This window comes from Propithecus coquereli, unplaced genomic scaffold (assembly GCF_000956105.1).
Source record: "Propithecus coquereli isolate 6110/MARCELLA unplaced genomic scaffold, Pcoq_1.0 Scaffold208, whole genome shotgun sequence".
Classification (NCBI taxonomy): Eukaryota; Metazoa; Chordata; class Mammalia; order Primates; family Indriidae; genus Propithecus; species Propithecus coquereli.
Window position 1 is genome coordinate 1,207,283 of NW_012145856.1, and position 25,008 is coordinate 1,232,290.

A 25,008-nucleotide genomic window follows, 5' to 3' on the forward strand; every position below is an offset into this window, starting at 1 on the left:
CTTCTACCAATAAAGATATTTAGAAACACTCACCATTCGGGATTTTGTTGTTGCTTCTTGTACAACAGCTTTCATTATCTACTTTTACTGAAGATTCCTTTAAATTCTGTGATCGACAAGCTAAAGTTGAAGGTTCTACCTTTTTTTCTGTAAAACTATTATGGCTATCACTGCTGATACCTGCTTTCATTTCTGGCATATGTGAAAGGACATCAGATGTTGAAGGTGCATGTTCTAGGTGCTTCTGCAGTTCAGGAGTACTGGCAATTTCCACTTCTGCCTTAGAAGAAGCCTTTGTAGGTAAGCACTCCTTAGGAAGGCCATTCAATGGTTGTGGGCCAGATTCCAATCTGTTTTCCTGATCAGTGTTTGTCTTAGGCTGGGTACAGCTACTTTTTGGCTCACTCAGAATTTTCAAGTCTCCAGTTCCAATCTGAGAAGACTTCGTGGAGAGCAACTCCGCTTTGCAGACAACATCTGGTTTTGTTCTCAGCATTTCAGCCTTTGTATTTAGACAGGAAGAAAGTTCTTCTGGTAAACTCTGCTTATGACATCTGAAAAAGATAATATAGAAAACTAGCATCCTGGTCTCTTTTATCTCTTTAGTACCTTTCAAAACTCATTTGTTTGGTTCCCTGAGGCAACCAGTGTGAAAGAGAAAACTGCTTAATGTTAGAGAATTTAGGATAGGTTTCCCTCAAAACAAACTTAATATCATATGGATGCACAGAATATGCTCTGTAGATAAGATCAGTGGTTTTCAAGTGTCAAAACTAAAAGTTTGCAGGGCCAGTTCTGAAAGTTTCTTTTTTTTTTTTTTTTCAGAGAAACCTCTGCAGAATTCTCTTTCTTATATATACAAGATTACGCTTGAATTTAAAAGATAAAACTAGCATTCTTGCTGCTTGCCAAGACTCAGAAATTCAATCTTATGGTAGATAAATGTAGCAAGATAAAAATTTTAAAATATATATGTTTCTTAGAAATGTTAGAAACCCCCTCAAAGATATTCACACAAAATGTAATTAAAAACTAACAACAAACTACCAGCAGCACAAAATCCTGCCCTGCTATGAACATTTAACCAGCTATAACAGTGAATAATTTCATTCCTGTTTGTTCAGTGATCAGGACCCAAGGCAAACCGAATAGCTGACTTAATGATTACTTGCTTGTTCACAAGGATTCAGTATTTTCCCCACACATCTTACTAGGGATATTCTTGAAGAATTTTTGTTTCTTCGAAATTCATCCTAAAGTTCTTCCCCCCAGCAAAATGCAAAGCCTTTTTTTTTCCTATTGTACTTCTTTATTCCTGCCTCTAACAAAGGATTTTTCATCCTGGAAAAGAATTTCTCATTTAAGAACTCTGATTAAAAATCCTTGCTTGGATGTCACTGAACTTCCTACTGCTCCACTTTTCTATTTTGAAGATGGCTCCTCCTTCCATCTGACTGCTATGTGGCCATCTTCCAAGCTAACCCAGGCCGCCAACTTTTCTCCCAGTGAACCAGTGTGTTCAGCCACTCTCCCACCATTTTGCAGTCGTCTTCCAAAATCTACTTTTCTACACCACAGTCTCTCTGACCCACATCTTAAGTCTCTATCAACTGCCCATGCAGACCACCCTCTTCTCCCAAAAGAGATCCTTCCCTTAAAACCACTCTGTCAACCTTGTACCTACTACAAATTTCTGGTTAAACTTTATATTTCTTATTCATTTTCTTCCTCTATAAATTAGTAACAATACCAACTACATCTATTATTGCTACCTCATTTCTGTTAGTCTTAGAATCTTCTCTGTTGCATTTCTCACCTATACTTGGGTCAACTCATGTCTAGGCTGATGGGAATCCCTCTGACCTCAGTCTTCTACATACAATCTGTTCCCTTTTCTCTGAAAGCACACACCTATTCTGCAAATGTCTGTAGTATTTCCACTGATCCTTCTCATTATATTATCAAAGCAAAACAGCTTCTCTTTTCTCATGCCCCCTCCCCCTTCACTTCTATACCATTTTCCATGCTGTTCTCTGTGTCTTCTACCCTTTTCAACACCTCTGAAGGCACCTATCAATCTCAATCTTTCCTTTGGGTAACTTCAGTGAAAAACCTCCCTGGACAACCTGAAGAATAAACCATGACTAAAGTGCAATTTTTATTATTATGATTAAACTTCTTTAACAAACACTACTCACCCTTGAGGAATTTTTGCTCCAAGGTTAGGTGGAGAGTTGGCAGCCTGGGGAGTACTTTGCTGTCTTGGGTCCTTACTAGGTGGAGTTGCTGCAGTACAACCAAGGAGTATCTCCTTAAAAACTGTTGTGGGAACAGACTGTACAGGACACATACTGGGAGAGGCCTAAAAGATACCAAATCAACAGATATTAAAAGGAAAGTCTGGGGGAGAAAGGGCAGGGGAAAACAAAAAAGGAAAGTCCCTAGTCAAGAAATTACAAAGTGCTAGCAAAATGCAAGATAATTTGCTTGGTTTAACACTAAATAAGCACAACACCATCACCAAATAAAAAGGACAGTAAAACAAGTGATAAATCACAAAATTAAGGACTCATACCTGAACGCTATATATAAATCACTCCAGTTTTTTCACAAAATTTAAGTCTTTCTATAAAAGATCACAAGTATATCTTTTTCAGATCTCTGAATCATTATGTCAGGAAATTGCAGTCATGTGGCAATTACGTTAATAATGCAATGCATACAAGTGAACATTTAAGTGACAGTCTCTAATGGTGGCAGCTTCACATGCATTCATTTTGACATGACTTCAGTGCCCACCACGCACTTACTGCATAGACTGGCAGGAGACCAGACCACATAGGACTCTTGTAGGCAGTGGTGCCTACTGGGTACCAAGATAAGCCTTTGCAATGCAATAAAGGGTGAGGACATGGTTCTTGCTCTTATGTGGCTCATCAAGTCCCAAAGGTCATCCAAAGCTGCAAAAAATATCAAGTCATGACGGGCCTGTGGGACAAAGTTGGGACACCTGTCCCCCTTCATTTTTCATGTATTTTATCTTCACAAAAATATAAATATGAATCTACTTTTTACCAGTTAATACTATCCACAAAAATAAACTTCCCACTATGAAATAAAAAAGAGATAAACTCAAGACAACTAAACATACTATGGCTGAATTAGGTGAAGTCACCTCACCCATCTTCACCTCTTTGCTTTAAGTCATGCGCTTCAAGTCACGTACCTTTCTCAATAATCTCTTTCACTCACAATGACCTTTGTGTTTACCTTACCACCAAATCTAAACTTGAAGAATCTCCACAGTTTCTTCATCTTCTAGTTAGTAACTTCTAAAATTTGATGCAGAACTTCCCTTAGTAGGTTTTTTAAAACCTCACAATTCTGAATACATTTATATGTAGTCTATTCATGAATCTTTTTCCCATTTACTCTGATAGCCTTTCAAGGACTATCTAGTATATGCTATGTAGAAATATCTGAAAATTAAAAAGAATTTAATCACTATCAGAGTTTTGGCATAGCTTCAAACTATTTTTAAATACTAATTGTCTGATCACATATTATACTGTTTTAGTCAACTCAATTTTGGTTAAATATTAGCTTAGTGTTCTCCAGAAGGTATATGTTTGTTTTGGGTTTGTTTTTGTTTTTAGGGCGGGGGGGCGGGTAGGAACTTTGGCTATTTTAAGAATACCTTTGGGATGATCAACTTTACCTCTCTAGATCTCTGTTTCCTAATCCTTTAAATGAGAAAATTAGTTAAGTTTATTCCTAAAGTTTCTTTTGACTATAATACTTTACAATTCTCTGGTAATCTGAGGTTAGCCTCCCAAAGTTTAATTGCCAAATCATATCGAAATGCTTATCCAAGGTTCACTTTTACCAAGGATCTTTCCTCATATCGATCACCTTTCTTATTTTGAATATGTTTAGAGTTGATGCACTAACATCTTTCTTTAAATTAGTCTGACAACATCCTTAACAATTTGGATTACAAACCTAAGCATAAATTTTTACTCTGTACAACATCCATCAAGCTGCTCATGTCAAAAAAAAACCCCTCCATCTCTCTCATTTCCCATATCCAATCAATGAACCAATAAATCCTGCCTCCATTTCCAAAGTATTTATTAAATCTATCCATTTCTTTCCATGATACCATCTTTCCCCTAAACTATCCATCTCCTACCTGGCCTGACTTCCTTCTATTCTTGCTGAATCCTCTGCCTCCTACTCAAAATCTATTCTACCACACGGCAATCTTTATAAAATGTAAATCAAATAAGATCATGGCACTCCACTGCCTACAAAAATCCCATGTGGTCTAGTCTCCTGCAAACTCCCACAGCCCCACACACTCATCTCTTTCGCTCTCCCCCTTGCTCACAGTACTCCAACTACACTGGCTTCCTTTCTGGTCTTCAAACATGCTAAGCCCTTTCTTGCATGGGCCTTTGTACTTGCTATTCTCCTGCCTGCACAGTTTTCACTGGTTGGTTGGCTCCATCCTTTCACCCTCAAGTTTGTTAAACTGTCATCTCCTCAGAATCTCTGATCACTCTTTCCAAAGCTGCGTCCTATAAGCTACCCCCTTACTCTTTATCATATTCCTGTGTTTACACCTTTGATAGCACTTATCACACCATGAAAGTACATTTATTTATTGTCAGTCTCCTCACAATGGATGTATACTCCTTATGGACAGAGGCCCACTGTTACACCTCATAAAGCCAGTCATATGGCAGATGCTCAATAAATAAGACTGGTGGAATGAAGGTATGAAAAAATGAATGCTGTCAGCATCTAATATTTTAAAATAGCTATAAATATATAAGTCTTATGAGTTACCTGAAGAGATAGGCATTAAGGCTCACCACTATAGATCAGTGTCTGGCATGTATTAAACATAAAATAAATATTTGCTGGGAGGAAGGATAGAGGGATGGATGAATAGATGGAAGGAAGGAAGGAAAGAAGGAAGCAGGGAGAAGTCTGTTTTACAATGGTGATTCACCACACCAAGGAAAGAATCTGGAGAGGAGAGGCAACAGTGGTTAAGAATATTGGATTTTGGTGTTAGACCTTGGTTTGAAGTCAGTCTCTGACATCTCCTAGCACGTTGCTCACATTTGTAAAATGAGAGTAATAAAGCATACTTTATAGGGTTGTGCTTTACCATAGTGCCTGGCACATAGTAAAATCAATTAGTTTTAGAGATGAGCAGTTTTCCCAGTTCTGTCACCATGTTATAATTAACATAACTTAGGGTGTTCTTCCTTGGAGGAACTGAAGTATATCCCTCTACAACTTTCCTAAGGGTGAGCTCAACACGGATAGGACTCCAATTCCCAATCCCATCTTCACGTGCACAGCTCTGCCCTGGCCTCTGACTTGACAAAGGGTCAAAGTTTCTTCTTACCTGAAGAGTTTTCCCTGAAGGTCTTCTATACCAGTCATGGCAATAGTTCCTCCCTGCCAGCAGACGGAGATAATATAATTGAGTGTATGATCGTATTCTAAAAACGACACTGCTGGCTCACAATCCTTGGCAGATTCTTTCCCAATTAACCAAGCAACATGATAACTCCGAGGAATAATAGTCTGCTAGGCAGAGAAGACCTTCAAGGAGCCAGATATCACTGGCAAACAGGTTTATCTTAACCGAACATATCCATCAAAGCAGCCAAGAGTCTTGCCTACCTAATCCCAAATGTCTTCCAAAGACCACCCTAAAAGTAAACTCTGTGCCAGTCCAACACATCTGGGAAATGCAAACACGGTGAGAATCATGCCAAGTGTTACTGTACTCACCTTTCACTCACGCAATTAACTTAACTCTCTTTCTTTACCTCTCCAGCCCTACTGAAATCTAGGCTAGGCCAGTGTTTCCAAACTTGTCTGAGTATAAGAACGACCCAGGATGAAAAAGAATATTTACTGATATGGAAAAATAATCGCAATATACTGTAAGAGAATCAAAGAGGCTACAAGAGAATATGGTTTTTAGTTTTAAAAAAACAAAAAACAAATAAACATAAATAGGCCTCCATGATATATAGTGGAAAAAAAGAGACAGGATGGAAGTATTCCAAAATGTTAACAGAGTCTCTGAGAAGTATGACTATAAGTGACGTTTCTTTTCTTTACTATACATTTCTAGGTCAACCAAAAATTTTAAAATGAAAATAACTTCAGTAAGCAAAAATTTTCTAAAAGTTCTAATACGCAGGTAAAAATCTACCTCCTCCAACTTCCTTCAGAATGAGAAGACTATAAAGTTTAAGAGCTGCAACAGCCATTTTTAAAACACTGAATTTAGTTTCTTACTTTAGATGCAGAAGAAACTTATCTCCAGGCTAAAGTTCAGACTTACTTTTTTAATACCTTCTGATTGTGCCTCATATCAGTTCAACAGCATACAACTTTGTTGAGCATGGATAGTCTGGACAACACGCTGAGAAAGAAAAAGGTCATGCTGCCTGCTCTACAAGAGTTTGAGTAAGGCAGAGAGAAGCACATTATATGTGTATGTATTACCACATTTTATAAGCATCTCCTTGAAGGCTACAAATTTACTTGCTCAATCACCTTTCTTATCGCTGATAAACTTGACACTTTGAAGAACTGGCACCTTCTCCCACAGGAGGTCCCCAATGACTTCAGTTCTGCCTGCAACACAGGTTGATTCCTCCACTATCCAATAGGATATGCCATTCCTATTCCCTGACCCCTCTCCCCAACACATCCTGAGGCTCTCCTTTTCATCACACCCCTGACCATTTATACTGATGCATTCACCATAACAGGCAAAACCCAACCAACTTCTCCAGACTGATCTTTACTACCTCTAGCCTAGATTGCTAATAATTTCTCCAATGTCAAAACCTGATAGGTTAGTATTTTACCCTATTCCTCCCTCAGCTTCTAATACTGTGGATTACCTTTACAATATCCTCTCTGAGCTTAACTGTAAGATGCAATAATCACTTGCTTGGCATCCTTTTTATAACCCTTACTATATTACTTCCCCAGGGCCTTACTATCTGTTACCTTCTAGACCAGGGATCCCTATTCCCCCTGGCTCAGCCCCTATGTATACTAGGAGACTACACAATGTCATAAATAATCACCTGACCATGTCACTTGAGCTTTCTTAGCTAGAACTATCATATTCTATGAAGCAGACATTCCATTTGTTCTACTTATATTATTAGGTAGATTCCCGTTTCCTCAGTTCTAACACCTAGTCTTCCACCAAATCCAATCAATGCTGCCTCCTAAATAGTTCTTCATCTCCTTAGCTACTGCCCCACTTCAAGCCTGTCTATGATGGGCAATCCCACTAGCCTAACCAGCGCTCATTTCTTTTCTCACCTCCTTCCCTCATCCATCATCTATAAAGCTAAAGTCAGTCTCCTGAACTTAAAACCCCTGAACACCTCAACTCCCCAACCCAATACCCTTCTGCAGGGTAAAACCCAAAATTTCTTTCTATCTTTTATCCTGCCTCTCTCTCTCTTCCCGTGCCCCAGCCACAATGAATCACTTGCCCTTTAGCAAACAGGACACGTCCCCTCTGAGAGCTTCTACCCAGGCTGCTTCCTGAGGAACCTGCACTACTCCTGCTCAGAGCACTCCCCCAGAGCTTGTGGGAGCCCTGTGCAAGTTTGTCTCCCTCCCCACACTGTGGACACTGAGACAGGAACTCCAGAGATCTCTCAGTCTCCAGTACCAACAATCCACCACCCAGTCAGTGCTCAATATAGTATCGCTGGTTTCTTGGGACAGATTTATTTGAAATGACTTTGTAAACTTTAAGGCAAAAATGAAAGGTAGTAATACTAATTTCCATAATTACCTCTTCATTCTTTTCTCAACAACCTGAGCCTCCACTCAAGAGGTCAAGCCTATACCCTTGGAAGGAAGACAGAAGTTTTAGACACCTTGGTTTACAAAGCTTTTGATGAAGTATGAAAGTTCCTTTGCCTGTACATAGGCAAAAGACTCAGGAAAGCTGATCAACCATCCTAGCTACATGGACTCTGAAGTATTTGTGCAGCACAGCGCTTGCTCTCGTTCTAGTTGATGCTACAGTCCGATCTACCCTTGACCCAGAACTCTAGATTTAGTCATTGACCCTGGCTCACTCCCCATGCCATTTCTCCTTGCCCTGCTCCCCCAGATCTCAAGGTTCTCTCTCGAATATTGCCAACAATCTTAACAATATTAGCTGGGTCAATGTTAAAATTCTAACTTCCTGGAGCAGAACAATATAAAGGTGTTTTTAATAATACAGGAAACTATGCATGTAACAAGTACATTTGAATTCCTAAGGTGTGAAAAAGTTATTTGTACTGTAATAGGTCCTAATGATTGAGAAATTAAAAGAGAAATAGTCTTGGTCCAAACCATAAGTATTTCAGAAAAGAATTAAATCCGGTATGTGAACTCACCATGGCATTCATAGAAGCCTACACTTTTCTGAGCAGAAATTAGTAATGGCAAATCAACCATCTCCTTTGCAAAACCGGTACCTTTGTTTACCCAATAATAAATGAGCAATCAGACGTCCTATTTCAACACCCCGTCTACTTGGAATTCTAAGGTTCCTCCCCTCTTTTCATGCCAGGCATTGACAAATACAACTCAATTTACCTTCAAGAAATTGTCAAATCTATTGAGAATCTCTGGCAAATACAAAAACATGAAACTTTTTTTTTTACACAAAAAATAGTGAACCAGAAACTTATATTATCTCCATCTGCTTGAGTATAGAAATTATGGCCAAGATCTGGAACTATCAAAGAAGAGCAGAGAAGACAGCTATATAACTACAAAAAAAAAAAAAAAACAAAAAACACCTGGCTGTGCAATGTTAGAATTAAGTAAAGCTTTACACATATGACAAAAATAAATCAAGGTTACCTCAGAACAAGATTTCACTTGTTTGGAAACCAGGCTTCCATTATTCTCAGAAGACTTGCGTTTTACAGCTGTGATTCTTGTAGAATTACCTAAAATATTTAATAATGGGTAAGTTGGCTTCTCTGTTTCTCTTAATGTGAGAAGAAACAGGAAAGAGGGGAAGGAAAAGGAAGAATACTTTAACCAAACGATGTATCCTTACCACATGTCACAAAGTTATCATGTACAACTTCAACATGAATCAGTGATGGATCGACAATTTTCAGTGCTGGAATCTTAAAAATAAATAGAACAAAGATATTGGAAAATCAAAAAATGCTCAAGAATATACTGAAAGTCAGCCCCATTAACATGACAATAGGGGCTTCTTAGTAATCATTTTTTTTAAAACTGTGATTATTTCTATTTCTACTCTAATATTTTATTATAAAATAATAAAGGTATTTAGCTCCTAGATCATAAATTCTTGTACAGTTATCTTGCCCCATCAACTTATGTTACAGGCAGTTATCATTGTCTTTACCTCCTCACAGCTGACTTGAAGAGTTTTTGATGCTGGGTTTCCATTTACAACAGTTGCTGAAAACCATTGAGTAGATGGATCCAAGCTATAAATTTTTACTTCTGAACCAACTAAGTTTTTGTCACCTAAAAAAAAAAAAAAAAAAATTCTTAGAGCAATCTCCATTATCTTCCAGTAGCACCACCATCTAGGACAATCTTTTCCTAAGTCTCTAATAAAAATGCAATCAATAAAAGTAAATATTAAAAGAATCACTATACACATGACAGATATTTCAGCAAAGCTAGGAGAAAATTTAAACTTTTTATTTTAAAAATCTATTTTCCTATGAATTTATTTTAGAGTGGTAATATATTTACTATAGCATGTGGTCTCAGACCACGTAGTATCAGACAATTCATCAAGACCTAACTCACTGTCCTGTGTCCTATGTAGAGTTGTAGAGGAACCAAATTTAGAACCTCATAAGAAATGCTAAATCTGATTTAAAAAAAAAAAACAAACTTAATGATTGTAGAAACTCACAGTAAATGGGAAGGTAAGGAGTACAAAATTAATAATGCCTTGTCAATTTTATAGGGCTGAAATTCCAAATATCAAATTCCATGTCAAAATACAGCTGAGCTTTTTAAATATCTACTTTACTTTTATAGTTTCACATAATTCCTAAATTTTCCAAATTTCAGAGGCTTCAGACTATATTAAGACCTTAAGGCATCTAGTTGTATAAGTAAAGCAAAAAAGGAAAAATTTTTTTAATTTTTAAATTACTTTAAAAAAGTTTTTAGGAAAAAAAAAATTTCAATGAGAGAATGAGAGGGGCTAAACCCTAGCTTCTTATGAGCTAATCATGGGTCAACTCATGAACTATCACCAACAGATAATCCATATACCTTGTAAAAGATGGCTTTCATCTAAATGTTTCACAATCAAAGCTTGAAATTCTTTACTGACGTCCTGATTATCCGTAAGAGAAAGTCGAAGATTGTTTACATCCTGAAAAATGAAAGATCATTACGTGTTAAGATAACAAAAAGAGTTGTTTAAATTCCAGTGGATATTTCAATTGGTTTAATCAGATGGGTTAAAGTAGTGTCAACTAGCCATCTAATGGCACCGTACCTTTGCAATTTCAGTAAAAGGGACAGGTCAAAAAATCAGAAACCATTAAGTGATCACAGGTATAGGGCAGACTGAAGTGAAAGTTACCCCAAGCTCCAAGCATGAGAGATATTAAGAGTGACTCAAAGTGTAATTTTAAACATAACTTTGGCTATGGGAAAATATTAAGCAAACTAAGCTGGTCAATCCAAGTAAAAAACACTCTGTATCCCAAACATTGGGGAAAAGGAAATCACAGATCCAAATCCAAGGGGCAAAAGACACAGATAAGACACACAGGAGACAGATGTATATGTTCAATTCAATGAAATTGCTGTTCTGGGTTTTTTTCCCCCCCTTAATTTTTTTTTCATTTTATTTTTAAGCACTACTTAACACACTGCATGCTACACAATACACTGCAGAACCTTCTAGCAGGAACAGATCACCATAACTGAGTTATTTTCTCATCAATCAGGAAAATGCTTCCTTAATCAACGTTTTCCAAACCCTCTGACATATAGTAATGATTAACTCCAGAGATGTGCATGTCCCTTTCCATCAAACACCACTTATAAGAACAATGGGCAACCCTTCTTTCCTTGCCCCAATTAGTGAACCTGTGGATGTACCCATCGGCCACTTTGGGGATGAGCAAGCATGTGGCCATGATGGCAATTCCAGGGACAATCACGAAGCACACCTCAGAATGGTTACCTAGGCTAAAACCCTACTTCTAGGCCCCTTAATGGGGCCTGGCCTTCTGCTTCCTTCCCAGTAAGAAATTGCTATTTTTAATGAACAACTCATTTCACATTGTTTCATTTAACCTAACTAGATTTCAAATGCATTCTTCTTTACAAAAAGTAAGGGAGGTGGGAAGGACAAACAGAAAATCTGAATGAATAGCTAAGGCTTCAAGTAAGCCAGTTTTGAAACACTCAATTCTTGGCAGCAGCTCCATTCTTGGCACTATGCCAGAGTCTTCTGGCTTTGTGTGCACACCCAGTTATGATAAATGTATACAGAAACTGTCAATAGCAATAACCTGCCAAACCAAATTCTAGCAGGGCAAAGAAAAAACAGTGCTAAACACAGAAGCCCTTCCAATATCAGGTCTTTATGCTTTTCTTCCACTGTGAAATAGAGACAGGCCAAAAATGGATCATTCGTTTCTCCCTCTGGGAAGGATACCTAGTCTCTCAGAGTGGGGGGCTATGTTGGAAAAATGCATTTCTTTAGTCAAGTAACACTAGGAAAACCTAGGGTCTCCATGAAAGCTCAACATTAATTACCAGAATGGGTTTGTTTTGGTTGTCTTTCTCATGCGTTTATTGCCACTGCAATTTCAAAATATCTAATTGTATTCTCCAACTCTTACAAGACAGCACATTAATGGAGAGAGCCACTAAGGGCTCTTCAATACAGTAGAATAATTTTAGTCCGCCTAGGAGAATTTTAGTACTCAACAAAAGCACCAGATACTTGCCCAAATACCTTGTCTTTTTCTTACTCACAGATAACTGAGTCAAATTCTATTTAAAGGCAGACCTTAAGTTTCAATCCAACTTTTGGCAACTTGCATATGCCAAATGATTTTTCAGGTGCTCTGTGCATTATTTAGAGCAAGCATCCTATTGGGGTAATCACATCCCCAACATGGAATTTCATACAGTAGAAGTCTGACATGATCACCCATATCTACAAGATAATGCCCTAATAAGAACTAAACTTTCACCACTATTATCATCAGTAAAAGTTAAGTGCACACATTATAGTCCCCCCAACTAATTACGTGTTAATATTAATGACAACATTCACACTGATGGCCCACAGTGCATCTTCCTCAGAACAAATATAAACTTACCAATTAAGATTTTTTTTTTCAATCTCAAGAAACAAAACTGAGAGTTCTACTTTAACTGAAAAGTTTGGACACATGAAAGATGTAAATTCAGATAGCAATGTGAAGATGTAAAAACTACGCCATCACTCTGTAAAGCAAAATATCTACAACTCCCCTGTATGTTCCTCAATCCTCACAAGCAAGTCAATCTTCCTTTTAAGGCAGGAAAAATATCAAGATGTCTACCTAAGACAGGAAGGCAACTTGTGTCTGAAATTAACTTAAATGAAAGTATCTTCCTCTGTTCTACTTTTAAACATTATAAAATAAGGTTCAGATAATGAGCCTTGTTTTTACTCACTTCTAGGATATGGAAGTAAAAGTGACACTCAAGTAGAAAGAAAACCAGTATTTTGGGCTTTCCTATACAGCCCAACAATCCAACAACCATTGACCCTAAACTGCCTTTTAACTAATAGGTCTAAGGGTTCCACATGCCACAGAAACAAGTCAGGTTTGAAGTCACAAAACAGAAGTTGGTAAAGGGGATTATTAAGCTTCATAAATGACATCTAAAAGATGAATGCTATTATAAAACCAACATTATTACAAGGGCAGTGGTCTGCAAACTAATTTTTGTGTTCTTTTCCTTCCTTCCAACACTTTTGTAATAATCACTTATGAGGCAAGACATAGGAGCCTAAATGTTGTGGGGGGAAAAAAGGTGGGACTTTTACAAGCTAATTGCATATATATGTATATACACATATACAATCAATTCTCATCATTCACGTTAGTTATGTTCTATCAGTTTGTCAAAAACACTGAATTAGCAAATACTGAACCATTGCTCCTAGGGGAAATACAATGGGAGGTTCCTGTAAACCTCTGGTCACAACATTTTCATCAACCAATCAATACGTAATTTTGTTTTATGTGTCTCTGTTGAGACACCTTACTTAATATATACTGCTGATTCATTAACCTTGAACTTATGGCCAAGGGCACCATAATTCATAGCTGAACGAAGTTTATCTAATACATGTATTTCATTCTTAGGACATATCACAGCATTTCAGAACTACTTTTGGGGGCTATTTTAAACAGTTAAAAGCACCAAAAAAAAAAAAGCACAAAACTGCAGGACTAAACAGACCACAGAAAGGACACTTGTTTACAGCATGAGAGCTGACAGAGGCAGAACATTGCCTTACTTGACTTCAGCTGGGAACCTGCATCAGGCAACTCAAATTGTTCGTGGTTCTATGCATATTTGTGAGTGATTATGAGTAAGTATTGATTTGGGGGTTACAAATATATTTTGGCAAGTAGTTGAATTCACAAACATAGAATACATGAATGAGAATTGACTGTATGTATGCATATATATGTGTGGGTACATATGCATATATATAATTATATATAAATAACAGTCTACCTTTTTTTTTTTCCTGTTTAAGAGATGGGGTCTCGCTCTGTCACCCAGGCTAGAGTGCAGGGGCATAATCGTAGCTCACTGTAACCTCAAACTCTTGACCTGAAGTGATCCTCCTACCTCAACCTCCCGAGTAACTGGGATTACAAATATGAGCCACTGTACCTGGCCAATAGTCTACTTTTAAATATTATTTTCTTGTCACCTAGGTGTTTCCATACACACACACCATCAACTATAGTACCCTTGTCCTTTCAATCCCAAATGGACAGCACCAACCCAATGGCTAACATTAAGGGATAATGTCTAATAACCAACTGCTGATGGGACAGGTTCTTTTCTCTGTTAGGTATCTGAATTAGAGCAATCAACATCAATATAGCTGACCCTTGAACAAGATGAGTTGGAACTGTGTGGGTCCACTTATACTCGATTTTCTTCCACCACTGCCACCCCAGAGACAGCATGACCAATTGCTCTTCTTCCTCCTCCTCCTTAGCCTACTCAACCTGAAGACAACTAGGATGAAGATCTTTATAATGATCCACTTCCACTTAACAAATAGTAAATACATTTTCTCTTCCTTATGATTTTCTTAACAACACTTTCTTTTCTCTAGCTTACTTTATTGTAAGAATACACTATAGAATACATATAAACATACAAAATATGTGTTAATTGACTATGTTATAGGTAAGACTTCCAGTCAACAGTAGGCTATTAATAGTTAAATTTGGGGGAGGGGTCAAAAGCTATACATAGATTTTCAACTGTAAGAGGGGTCAGCACCCCAATGCCTACATTGTTCAAGGGTCAACTGTATTTTACTTCTCATGTTAAAGGAGTGTGTATTTCTATTTTTCTGGTATAATACTGTTTCTACGTTTTACCTGTATAGGCTTCAAAAGATCTCTGGACAGAAATACTCTTTGTTGATCTCCCAGAAAACGAACAGAAGTTATGGATCCCAAACCAGCTTTGTCCAACAGTGATTTGTACACCTGAAACAAAACAAAAGAAAATGTTTAGCATCGTAAGTGCTGTCAGCATAATTCTGAAAATATAATAAGAACTGGCAATTTTCCACGCATATAGAAAGTGACAAAGCCATTAAGTTTTTTATTTACTGCAAATTATCTCGTAACAACTATGCAGCCACAGATCACACAATTTTTATTCAAACCCAGTAATTTCAACCAGATGCATGTTTGAGAGTCATTACATATAGGTTTTGGGCCACACATCCATGCTTTCCCAAAAATTAATGCAGAAAATGTGCATATACATTTTTCAGGAAGACAGGGCCATATTTTTAACCAATTCTTAACAGCTGGAAAAAAAAAATATGAAGAGCAAAATTAACTTTAACCACAACTCTATAGCCCTCAAAAATCTCCAGCAGTTCTCACTTACAGGCAAAATCTTAACTTTGCTAGCACCACATGCAAGGCCCTTCACAATTCTGGTCAGCCTTTGATCATCCTCTCAGCCTTTCCAACTATCCAAATATGACCCTTCCTCCTTTAAGCTCCAGCTCTTGTCCCACAAAGCCTGAACTGTCCTCTCCAGACACAGTGATCACTCTTCTCTAACTGTACCAGATTTACAATGTGGATACAACACAATCATATATTGACTTACAGTATCTTTAGAGTCAAAAAATATTATAAGTCAAAGAGAACCTTAGTGATTAATAAGATCAAGGCTGAAAACCCTTACAGGGAGCAAGGCAACAGCTACTATTCAGCTCTAGCCTGTTGCTGCCATAAGGAACTGCCACAAGGCCCCAGCGTTGCCCTATCTTTCAGTTTTCAAGAAGACAATGGAAATCTTGATTTTTAAGACGTACTCTCCACATTTTTACAAATAGGCAACTAATTCAAATTTTCTGAAAACACTGCGAGGGCCAAACCAAACAGATCTGTATGTTTGCATGTGACTATTGATTTCTGACCTCTGACCTGGACATTGCCCACATTCCCTCTATCTCCATTTTTCTTTCTTTTCTTTTTTCTTTTTTTGAAGACAGACAGAGTCTTGCTCTGTTGCCCAGGCTGGAGTGTAGTGGCACAATCACAGCTCACTATAACCTCAGTCTCCTGGGCTGAAGTGATCCTCCTGCCTCAGCCTCCCAAGTAGCTAGGACTATAGGTGCCCACCACCATACCTGGCTAATCTTTTATTTTTTGTAGAGACTATGTTTCCCAGGCTGATCTTGAATTCCTGGCCTCAAGCAATCCTCCTGCCTCAGCCTCCCAAGGCACTGGTATTACAGGTGTGAGCCACTGTACCCACCCTGTTCCCATTTTTCAAGTGAAGAAAATGAGGCCCAAGAAAAGTTAAGGCACTCACACAGAGTCACAGAGTTCCTAACAGCACTGGCAAAAGATCCTAGGTGCTTTTCTGACTCTTCTGGTCTATTATTTCCCAGAGGGTCATATATAGGCATTACATATATATTATCCTTGTTTAACTCCTAATGGATGAAATGCCTCTTCTCATATATTCAATAAGCCCAAGTTTTACTCACTATTGCAGGCCACTGAACAATTCGTTCAGAAATTTCAGGAGATTTTCGTTCAGCCAAAACCAAGTTATGCTCTACTAAAAATGCTCTCCTGCGAAGGCTGTAGACGTCTATCCATCTTCTCTTCCTCCAAGATTCCCCATCAAACTCCACACACACCTAGACAAACAAAATTGAAAACAGCAGTTTCAATTAACAAAAGTAAACATTACAAATGCCCAAGCTGAATTTTACTCTTATTACTTTACTTGAATTTTTTATCTGGATGTGCTGTCCCCCTTCCAACTCCCAGCCCACAATAAAATAACCAGACATGAACCAAGCTTTGGTTCCCAAACCATTTGGAATGCAGAAGTCAAGGGATTTTGGGGCCAGTCTCTGTCTGCCAAGTAACCTCCTCTCTGAAGTCCAGAAACCAAAGAACCCCCACTTAGCAGGTTTCTATATATGTTAATTTGACATCTGAGCTTTGGAAATTGGAAGAAACAAATTTGAAACCCAAAAGAAGTATTTGCATTTTAATTCTTAGTTGACATTGTATGTGGGTTTAAAATGATCTCCTATCAACACAATCCACCATCTGCTTTTGAATTCTGGTAGGATTTAGAGCAAGGCCCAATATATGGCACATCTTCAATACACCTTTCAGTTGAATAAGCTGGGAAATTTACCTGAGAGTTTGGAGTCTAACACTGCTGCTTTGTTTGCTAAATATAGAAAAATGTTTAATAATATATGATCCCAGAGTTTTCCAGAACTACCTCCAGTTTCTTGTATGAAAGTTAAATTACCTTTGAAATATCGTTTTCCAAATAATTATAATGTATTTTGCTTCTCACCTGCAAAATACCTTCAACCCTAAGGCTACGACCCTCACAATTTATATAAATATTTTAAGACGAAAAATTCAACCCAAAAGTGGGTTTCTGGTAGGACACAGAATGGTTCACAAAACCTTAAAGGTCATATAAATGCACCAAACTCTCTAGCTAATTATGAACGTGCTAGGATTAATTTATCGTAGATCTTCTTTAATGCTTTTTGTATTTTAATGATCACAATAAACTTCCTCAATATTTGGTGTAAATAGCACTATTTTTATTTTATTTAATATTCTGGCCAGGCACAGTGGCTCAGGCCTGTAATCCCAGCACTTTGGGAGGCTGAGGCAGGAGGATCCATCAAGGCCAGGAATTCAAGACCAGCCTGGGCAACATCGCAAGACATCATATCTACAAAAAATTTTTAAAATTAGCTAGGTATAGTAGTCCCAGCTACTCAAGAGACTAAGGTGGGAAGATTGCTTGAGGCCAGGAGTTTGAGGTTACAGTGAGCTTTGATCACGCCACTGCAATCCAGGCTGGGTGACAGAACAAGATTCAGCCCCTTTAAAAAGTAAAATAAGACAAAATTCCTCCTCTTACTAAAGAGTTCTCTCATTTTGGTTTTAAGGAATTAGTTAATAAATCTACCATCCACCAAGTCTGCTCATAATTTCATAGACATCATTCATATAGTCCTTTTCAACCTGTAGTTTACACTAACTAGTTAACTTTCGATCATCGGTCAGAACCCAATTCAAAAATCCTTTCCTCAAAGAAACCTCCCCTTACCAAAGAGCCTCTCTCTCCCAAGGGAGGTCCATCCCCTTGCTAATTGTACTCAAAGCTTTGTACTTTTCCTTCCTAGCACTTATCCACATTTTGCATTATTTATTTGTGGTTAACGGATTGACATAAATTCCAATATTGTCAAAGTCTGTCTGCTCTTCCACTTACTATTGTATATCACTGGTATACAGTACCTTATCAGTACTCAAACGTTTGTTAGAATAAATGAATAAATTTCTCTCTGAATTGGGCTCCTATCCTGTTTCTCTCATCTACTTAGGAGGCAGTAATATACCACTAGCCCCAATCCCAAACTTTCTCTAGTCTACGGGATACGTCTAAAATCAATAAAATGTAACATTCCCTTCTTCCCCAACAAAACCTGCATCCCTAACTTCCCAGTCAACTTCACCTACGAAGCTACATATCTTCTTGGTATGGTAGGCTTTTAACTTTGAAGTTATTACTGAATACTTTCTAAATCAGAATAAATGCAAATATGTGAATACCTATGTGGCAAGGCTTTGTATACTACACCCTGGTTATATATTGTTCTATCACTGTAACCAACCAAATGGTCCTTCACAACAGTGTGCAGAGAGTGCCCCTCTTCTTTTCTGTTTCCCAGCCATGGAATCAAGATCCTCTGACAACTTTAAGTTGACTAGTTTTTCTGCCCCACTATTCACATTAACTTTAAACCCAACCTAGTTTTAGGTGACAAGAGTTTTCCCACCTATCAGCAACATGGTATAAGAGGAATGAGGATATACAAATTTCAGAATCAAAGAGATGTAGATTTGAATGACAGCTATATTGAAGTTTTAGAATGATTTTACACATATAAAATAAAATACATACAATTACAAAGGAAACCAATTAATCTGCAACCCAGGTAAAGAACTCTTGCTTAAGTCTAAGTTCTCTGAATCTTGTTTTACTTGCTTCAAAATGAAGGGAATACTACCTATCTCTCATTGAATTGTTAGGTATACTGTAAAAGACAATGTACATAAAGTACCCGGCAAGGCAACTAGGTAGTTTTAAGACTTCCATGTTAATTCAAATCTTAATTTATCAGGGTATCAATTCTTAAGTTAGGAGTGGGATCTTCACCATGGTTATATCTATTCAGCAAAAAAAAAGGGTGAAGGATTTAAGATCTTAAGTGGTTTCCCAGGACTTAAGCAATATCACAATTCTTATCAGAGCACTCTTTAACGCTTAAGATAACCCTAAACCAAAATTCGGACAGGGTCCCTTATTCATATCCAAAGTTTTGAGTGACTTTTTTTTCAAAAAAGTTTAGCTCCTTAAAATCAATTTAAGTTTATGACTTTAAAATATTATGTTGTGTCAGTCGGAGTCAGACGTGCTACTGTTGTGCCACAAGGTCCTAAACAAATTCACATTAACTTTGGTTTGAAAAAAGATCACTTTTTAAAAATAAATAAAATCAACAAGTTGTGAGCTTTCTTTAATAATTCTTTAAAAGTTTCCTATTAAAACCATGTATGTCTTTCATTTGTGCCTTGACGTCTGAGGTTTTATATTTAAGGACATTCGTCCCAAAGCGCCTCTTCTGCAGATATTTCTATTAAAAAAATTTAAATTCAGGAGAAACTAAAGTGACTTTACCAAACTCATGCAAGCTGATAAACTGTAACTATTAAATAGTTTCTAGTCCAAATATTGTTCTCTCCCCCATGTTCTCCTGGCCCACACCGTCTGACTGCAAAGGCCAAAAAGAGGCCAATTATGACTTACTACCTATAATTTCCAAATTTATTCTTCTTTCAAATAGGATATTTTACAAATGTGCACCTTATTAGCCTATCAAATACCTTGACCGGATGTTGGATGTTTCATATTAATTATTTCAAGCTAATTTTTCCCCAACAGAAAATCTCTTTATGATACATGAATATTATATTTAATCAAACTAATCTTAAAAATCTCCCACTCCTAGCATATACTCATCTCACCTGAGTATGTGATTATGAAAACCATCAGAAAAGCCAAGGGAAAAAAAGTTAAGAGCACAGAATGGCATGGTTTTTAGTCAGGAAGTTTTAATTACATGCCTACTCTATGCTCAGCACTACAATGCAGAATACCACTTAATTCACTATTCCACAAATTAAGAAATTAATTCATTATGCTTCTATTTATGTCTTCTTACATCTAAATAAAATGCTTGTCTAAAATCCCAGAGTCTAGCTTTCATTTATAAGGGGTAAACAATTTTTATTACACCGTGCTAGGAGTTCCTCATTTTACATGGCTTGACTGGCAGCAGAACCCACCAACATTCAAGCTCCAATTGTATGCAAGGATGAAAGGCTAGGCATTGGTCAAGGCACCCAATTGCTGACAATAGCAGGAAAAGGTATATATAGATGGCAAGGACTACTTATCTGCCAAGTACACTTCTAAGGACTAAGAAGGGGCAGAAGACTCAAGGAAAAGGTAATTTTAAAGGAAGAGATAGACAAGTTAGGGAAGGAGGGCATTCCTAGCATACATAATTATGTGTACACAATCAATTAGGAAACAACTTGCTTCATACTCAAGTAGAAAGAGTAGAATAAAAACAAGATTAAAGAAGTCCCTATAACCACATCTAACTAAGATCTGTAGTCACTGCAGATGAAGAGAATGCCACTGCCCTATCGGATTATTTCTAAACTGTTTCTCCATAATAAAAGTAATAATTTTATGACCCCTTCATCTATTCATTCAAATATTTGAGCACATACTACATGCCAAGCAGTGTTCTAGGTGCTAGGGATACAGAGGCTAGCAAAATAAAGTGCTCTAACCTCACTCTACCTGAATATTAAAGCCTGTGTTTAAGCTCTGGAGACAAACTTGGACAAGTTATTTAATTTCTTTAAGTCTCAATTTTTGACACTAAAAAAATGTAGTTTACCATCTAGGATATTTGTGAGGATTAAATGCCACATAATAACCATTGAATCATTATTATCTATTGTTATAGTGTCTTCACCTTCTTTGTAAGCAACTACTAGACATAGTGTCTTTTTGTTACCTAAGTAACTGACTTTGTTACAGTCTCTGTCTAGGTGAAACAAAGTTAACAAGCCTTGGCCTCATTTAATATCTTCCATAACTACGTAACTATGGAAGCAAGCCAGTCTAAGAGACTTGTATTTGTACTAATACTAGAAGAACAGCTGCATACTACTTGAATTTCATTTATTCATATTCATGTCAGCTGCCAGCCCAGTGTCCCCCAGAAACTTAATGCCCCTAAGCCGAGGTGTAAGCATGGTCTTACTTACTTTGTTTCTGCCTACATTTCACCAAGCAAGCACTGATTTTAGTGTTTCAAAATCCTATCTTTTGTTAAATACAGTATGGTCCCTAAACTTAAGCCAGTTACTTCATCTGCTACTCAACTAAGGAATACAGGGATAAATCATGATTTAAAAAGAGAAACAGAGTAGACTGGCACCTCACATGAGGGCTGAGTTGTGAACTCTGCAGGTAAGGCAAAAATCCAACCTAGCCAAAATTGTTCTTGAGTTGAAATCCTAGTTGTCTTCCAATTAGGCACCAAAGTGCATGGAGAAGACACACAGCAAAACCTGGATTCAAATCCTCCTTCCATCACTTAGTAGCTAATTATACAAGTCTGGTCAAGACTCCTTTTCCCAAATGTATTTCCTCATTCTAAAAAAAGATATCACCACCTCCTCAAAGGTTGAGGAGGGCAGGGAGATGTGGAAATAAAAAAAAAAAAAAAAAACATAAAAAGAACCTCCTAGATTTCTTGCCTAACCCAAAAGGTCCTCAATCACTGCCAGGGAAGAGAAGGGAACACTTAGTCTCTCATTATCTGCCAAAGAACTAAAGACTGTAAAGTTTAAATAAAATCTTGTTTTCATTCAAATCAGATAAAAACAAATGCAAATAAAATTTTACTTGGTAGGTGAAATAAACCACAACAACCATGATTGAAATCTAGTACACAAAGCCCATTTTACATGGAAAGGTTATTAACCTAAAGCAAATAGATTGGTCATCCCTGCATCCGAATACATTATCTCTATAAACATCAAAACCTGATTTGGTAGAATAAGTGGAATGGGAAAAAAACCAAACCTCACAGTGTATGACAGAAGCCGTTTTGTGGCACAGCTCTTGATCACAGATGTAATGGTTGAGGGTAGCTTCTGAAGTAAAACTTCCTGGATTAGACAGAATACAGGCTATGCCAATTCCCAGATATGTGACCTTAGGCAAGCTACTTAATATCCCTCGGGCACAGGATTTTCATCTGTAAAATGGAGAAAGCAGTAGTACCTACTTCCAAGATCTGCTCTAAGAATTAAATAAAATCACGGCTGTGAAGTGCTTTGCAAGATGCTTGGCATGTGCTCAATGGTCATTCCTCCTTTTCAACGTGAAGACAAGACACACAAACCTGAAAAATATATAACCACATATCCTTTTCCTACAACCTTTTGTAGACTAATACTATTTTGGGCATGCACTGTCACTGTGAAAATGTTCAAATGAACAGTGTTTCAGAAATCAACACATCTTCAACTGTCAATGCTAAAACTTGCTTCCTTTATTTGAGCAGTTTTCAAGAAAAAGCAAAGAAGATGACTGAGTGAAGATACATTCATTACCCAGAGTGTAAATATCTTCTGTTCTGACAAGCTTCCTTCAAATTATCACCACTTTGGAGTCTTTGTTAGAAACCTTTTTTATTTTTGCACAAAGGAGTCTTTGTTGGTATAATGGCTTCCTCACTGGTTGTTCCCAGACAATCCTTTCAAACCAATACTTCTATTAGAAAGCACAATCAGAATTCATCTCTTTGAAGAGATCTAACAGAAAAAGGTTCCAAGTGTCGTTCTGATTTAAAAAATCACTGGCTGCACTGTTCCCATTTCTCTCCCTCCCCTCAAACATCCAAGTGTGATATTTTGAAGCCATTCCTCCAATACACCATATATGGTGCAGCTCCACCCCATCCCTCCATATATGGTCATATCCCACACCCACCCACGGACTCATGAGAGACAACCAGGAACCCAACCCTGCCCTGACCCTCCATATACGGACAAATACCCACCCTAAACGCCAAACAGAACTAAGCTCCTCCCTCTACACTCACTTCATTTTTGACAAGTCTGCAAGTTTTTTCAAAAAGTTGAGTGGAGAAATCAAGAAGTACAAACAAACAAAAACGCATCTGAAAGTACTTTCAAGCACTACCCCTCAATTATTTATGATTCCAAACGTCACCCACTTGCCCAACCTAATACCAATAATAACATTATTCCTTTTGTAAAAATAATCCGACAGCCCTAGTGAGGCACAGCACCGGCATTATTGAAGCCTGTCTAAACAACCCTAAGCCCATTATTAAACCCAGGCAGCCAGGAACTCTAGGCCAAACACACCTCGGCTCTACACAACCATTTCAAAGGCTTTCAAGGTCTAGTTTTCTGCACCTTCAGATCAGATGCCAACTTTCTGGTCGCCAGTTTTCAGAAAACGGAGGGAGGGGACCGACTGTCGCGTTACCAAGGTAACTGCGAAACGTCCGGCTGCCGAGGCCCGGGAGCCGTTTTACCTTCAGATCTTTCTTGGTAACATCAGTGTGGGAGACAGCTCGAATGGTCCCGGAGTGCCAGGGCCACTCGGCGACGCGCTCCACGTCCCAGCTGTCGTGGCCGCCTTCACTGCCGTCGGCTACGAACAGACTGAGGAATCGCTTCCCCACCAATACCGGCCAACTTTCTCCGAGCGTGAGCACCATGGTTTCCACGCCTGCAGGAAGGGCTCCTCCCTGCCAAAACATAAAAACAAAATGCGATGGGGGCGGCCGGTGGAGGGGGGGAGCAAAGAAGAGACGGCGGGGGAGGAGGGGTCCTTGCCCTGCGCCGAGGACGCGACCCCAGGTGGACCCCGCACCCGAGCCGTCCACCCGCGCCCTCCCCGCCCCCCAGCTCCCTCCCCCACCGCAAACACGGGCCCAAACGCCTCGTGACCCTCGCTCTCCCAAGTTTCGCTTTCCTGAAACCTTAAACCCAAATGCAGAGGGAGTGAGGGGAGAATTATTTGAGGCTCAAGTAGATTTCAAAGTGTTCATTCCTCACCCCGGAAAAGAAAAGGCCCCCAACGCAGAGGGCCTGTCCCGGGCGCCCGAGTCCCCGCCCCAAGCGGCCCCGCGGGGAGGGTGGGCGAGCCCGCGATTCCGCACTTGCCCCAGCGCCCCGCCCCGGCACCCCGAATCCCTGCCGCCGACCCCCGGGCGCCAGTCCCCAGGGCCTGCGCAGCGGCGGCGGGGCCGCGCGCTCGGTGCCTTCACCTTTCTTCCTCCTCTCCCCGCAGCCGAGGCCGCGGCGCTCTTACCCCGCCTCCCGCCTCCCTGAGTCACCGGCGACGGCCGCCGTTTCAAGCCGCCCAGCCGACTCTAGCTCTGACTTGGTTCAAGAGCTCTCACAAGACACGCACAGCCTCCCGGGCCCGCCCCCTCGGAGCCGCTTCGGCAGTTCATTGGCTGAGGCACAGAAGCTGGGCGAGGCTTGTGGGGAAACAGACCATCACTATTGGCCGGCCTAGCGAGGGCGGGGCGAGAGAAAAAAAACAATTCCTTGGCTGCCTCCTCCTTTTACCCTCCCCCTTCCGACTCCCGGGCGACCCCCATTAGGTTAAAGTACACAGAGAGTAAGCGAGAGATCCCTCCGCCACAGGCCTATTCTTTCCATTTATTGCCTCACAATATACAAAAAAGTCCCGCGAAATCGGTTATCAACTTTGAGGACCGGAGGAAAATTGCCGTGACGCACAGATAATACTGAATGACGAGACCCTAGGCTGGAAGTGGCTATTGGATTGCTCTTCAAGTGCGTAGGCTGTCGACCGAAGATGGGCCTTCTACTTGGCGGAAGAATCTCACAGGAAGGAGTGAGACCGAAGCAGAGTCTTTGGGGGGGAAGGGAAGGGAACGTGCGGTTTCAGGCGTACTCAGTTAGAGGGAGGAGCGACAGTGCT

General features: G+C 39.0%; 1 protein-coding gene across 3 annotated transcripts in view; it reads right to left on the reverse strand.

The window, feature by feature from the left end:
* KDM3A (lysine (K)-specific demethylase 3A) overlaps positions 1-24,663 on the reverse strand; it is a 61,444-nt gene extending 36,781 nt beyond the window's left edge. The window contains exons 1-10 of one of the 3 annotated variants that reach the window (XM_012644222.1): positions 24,367-24,663; positions 23,585-23,800; positions 16,364-16,519; positions 14,724-14,834; positions 10,345-10,447; positions 9,452-9,576; positions 9,131-9,203; positions 8,929-9,017; positions 2,199-2,362; positions 34-554 (exon numbers count right to left, since the gene is read on the reverse strand). In XM_012644222.1, coding sequence (XP_012499676.1) covers positions 34-554; positions 2,199-2,362; positions 8,929-9,017; positions 9,131-9,203; positions 9,452-9,576; positions 10,345-10,447; positions 14,724-14,834; positions 16,364-16,519; positions 23,585-23,770 — 1,528 coding nt within the window. In that variant the 5' untranslated portion in view covers positions 23,771-23,800; positions 24,367-24,663. Of the gene's footprint in view, positions 1-33; positions 555-2,198; positions 2,363-8,928; positions 9,018-9,130; positions 9,204-9,451; positions 9,577-10,344; positions 10,448-14,723; positions 14,835-16,363; positions 16,520-23,584; positions 23,801-24,366 lie in introns of those variants that run through there. The other 2 variants (XM_012644223.1, XM_012644225.1) reach the window with 2 other exon arrangements.
* Between the last annotated feature and the right edge of the window lie 345 nt (positions 24,664-25,008).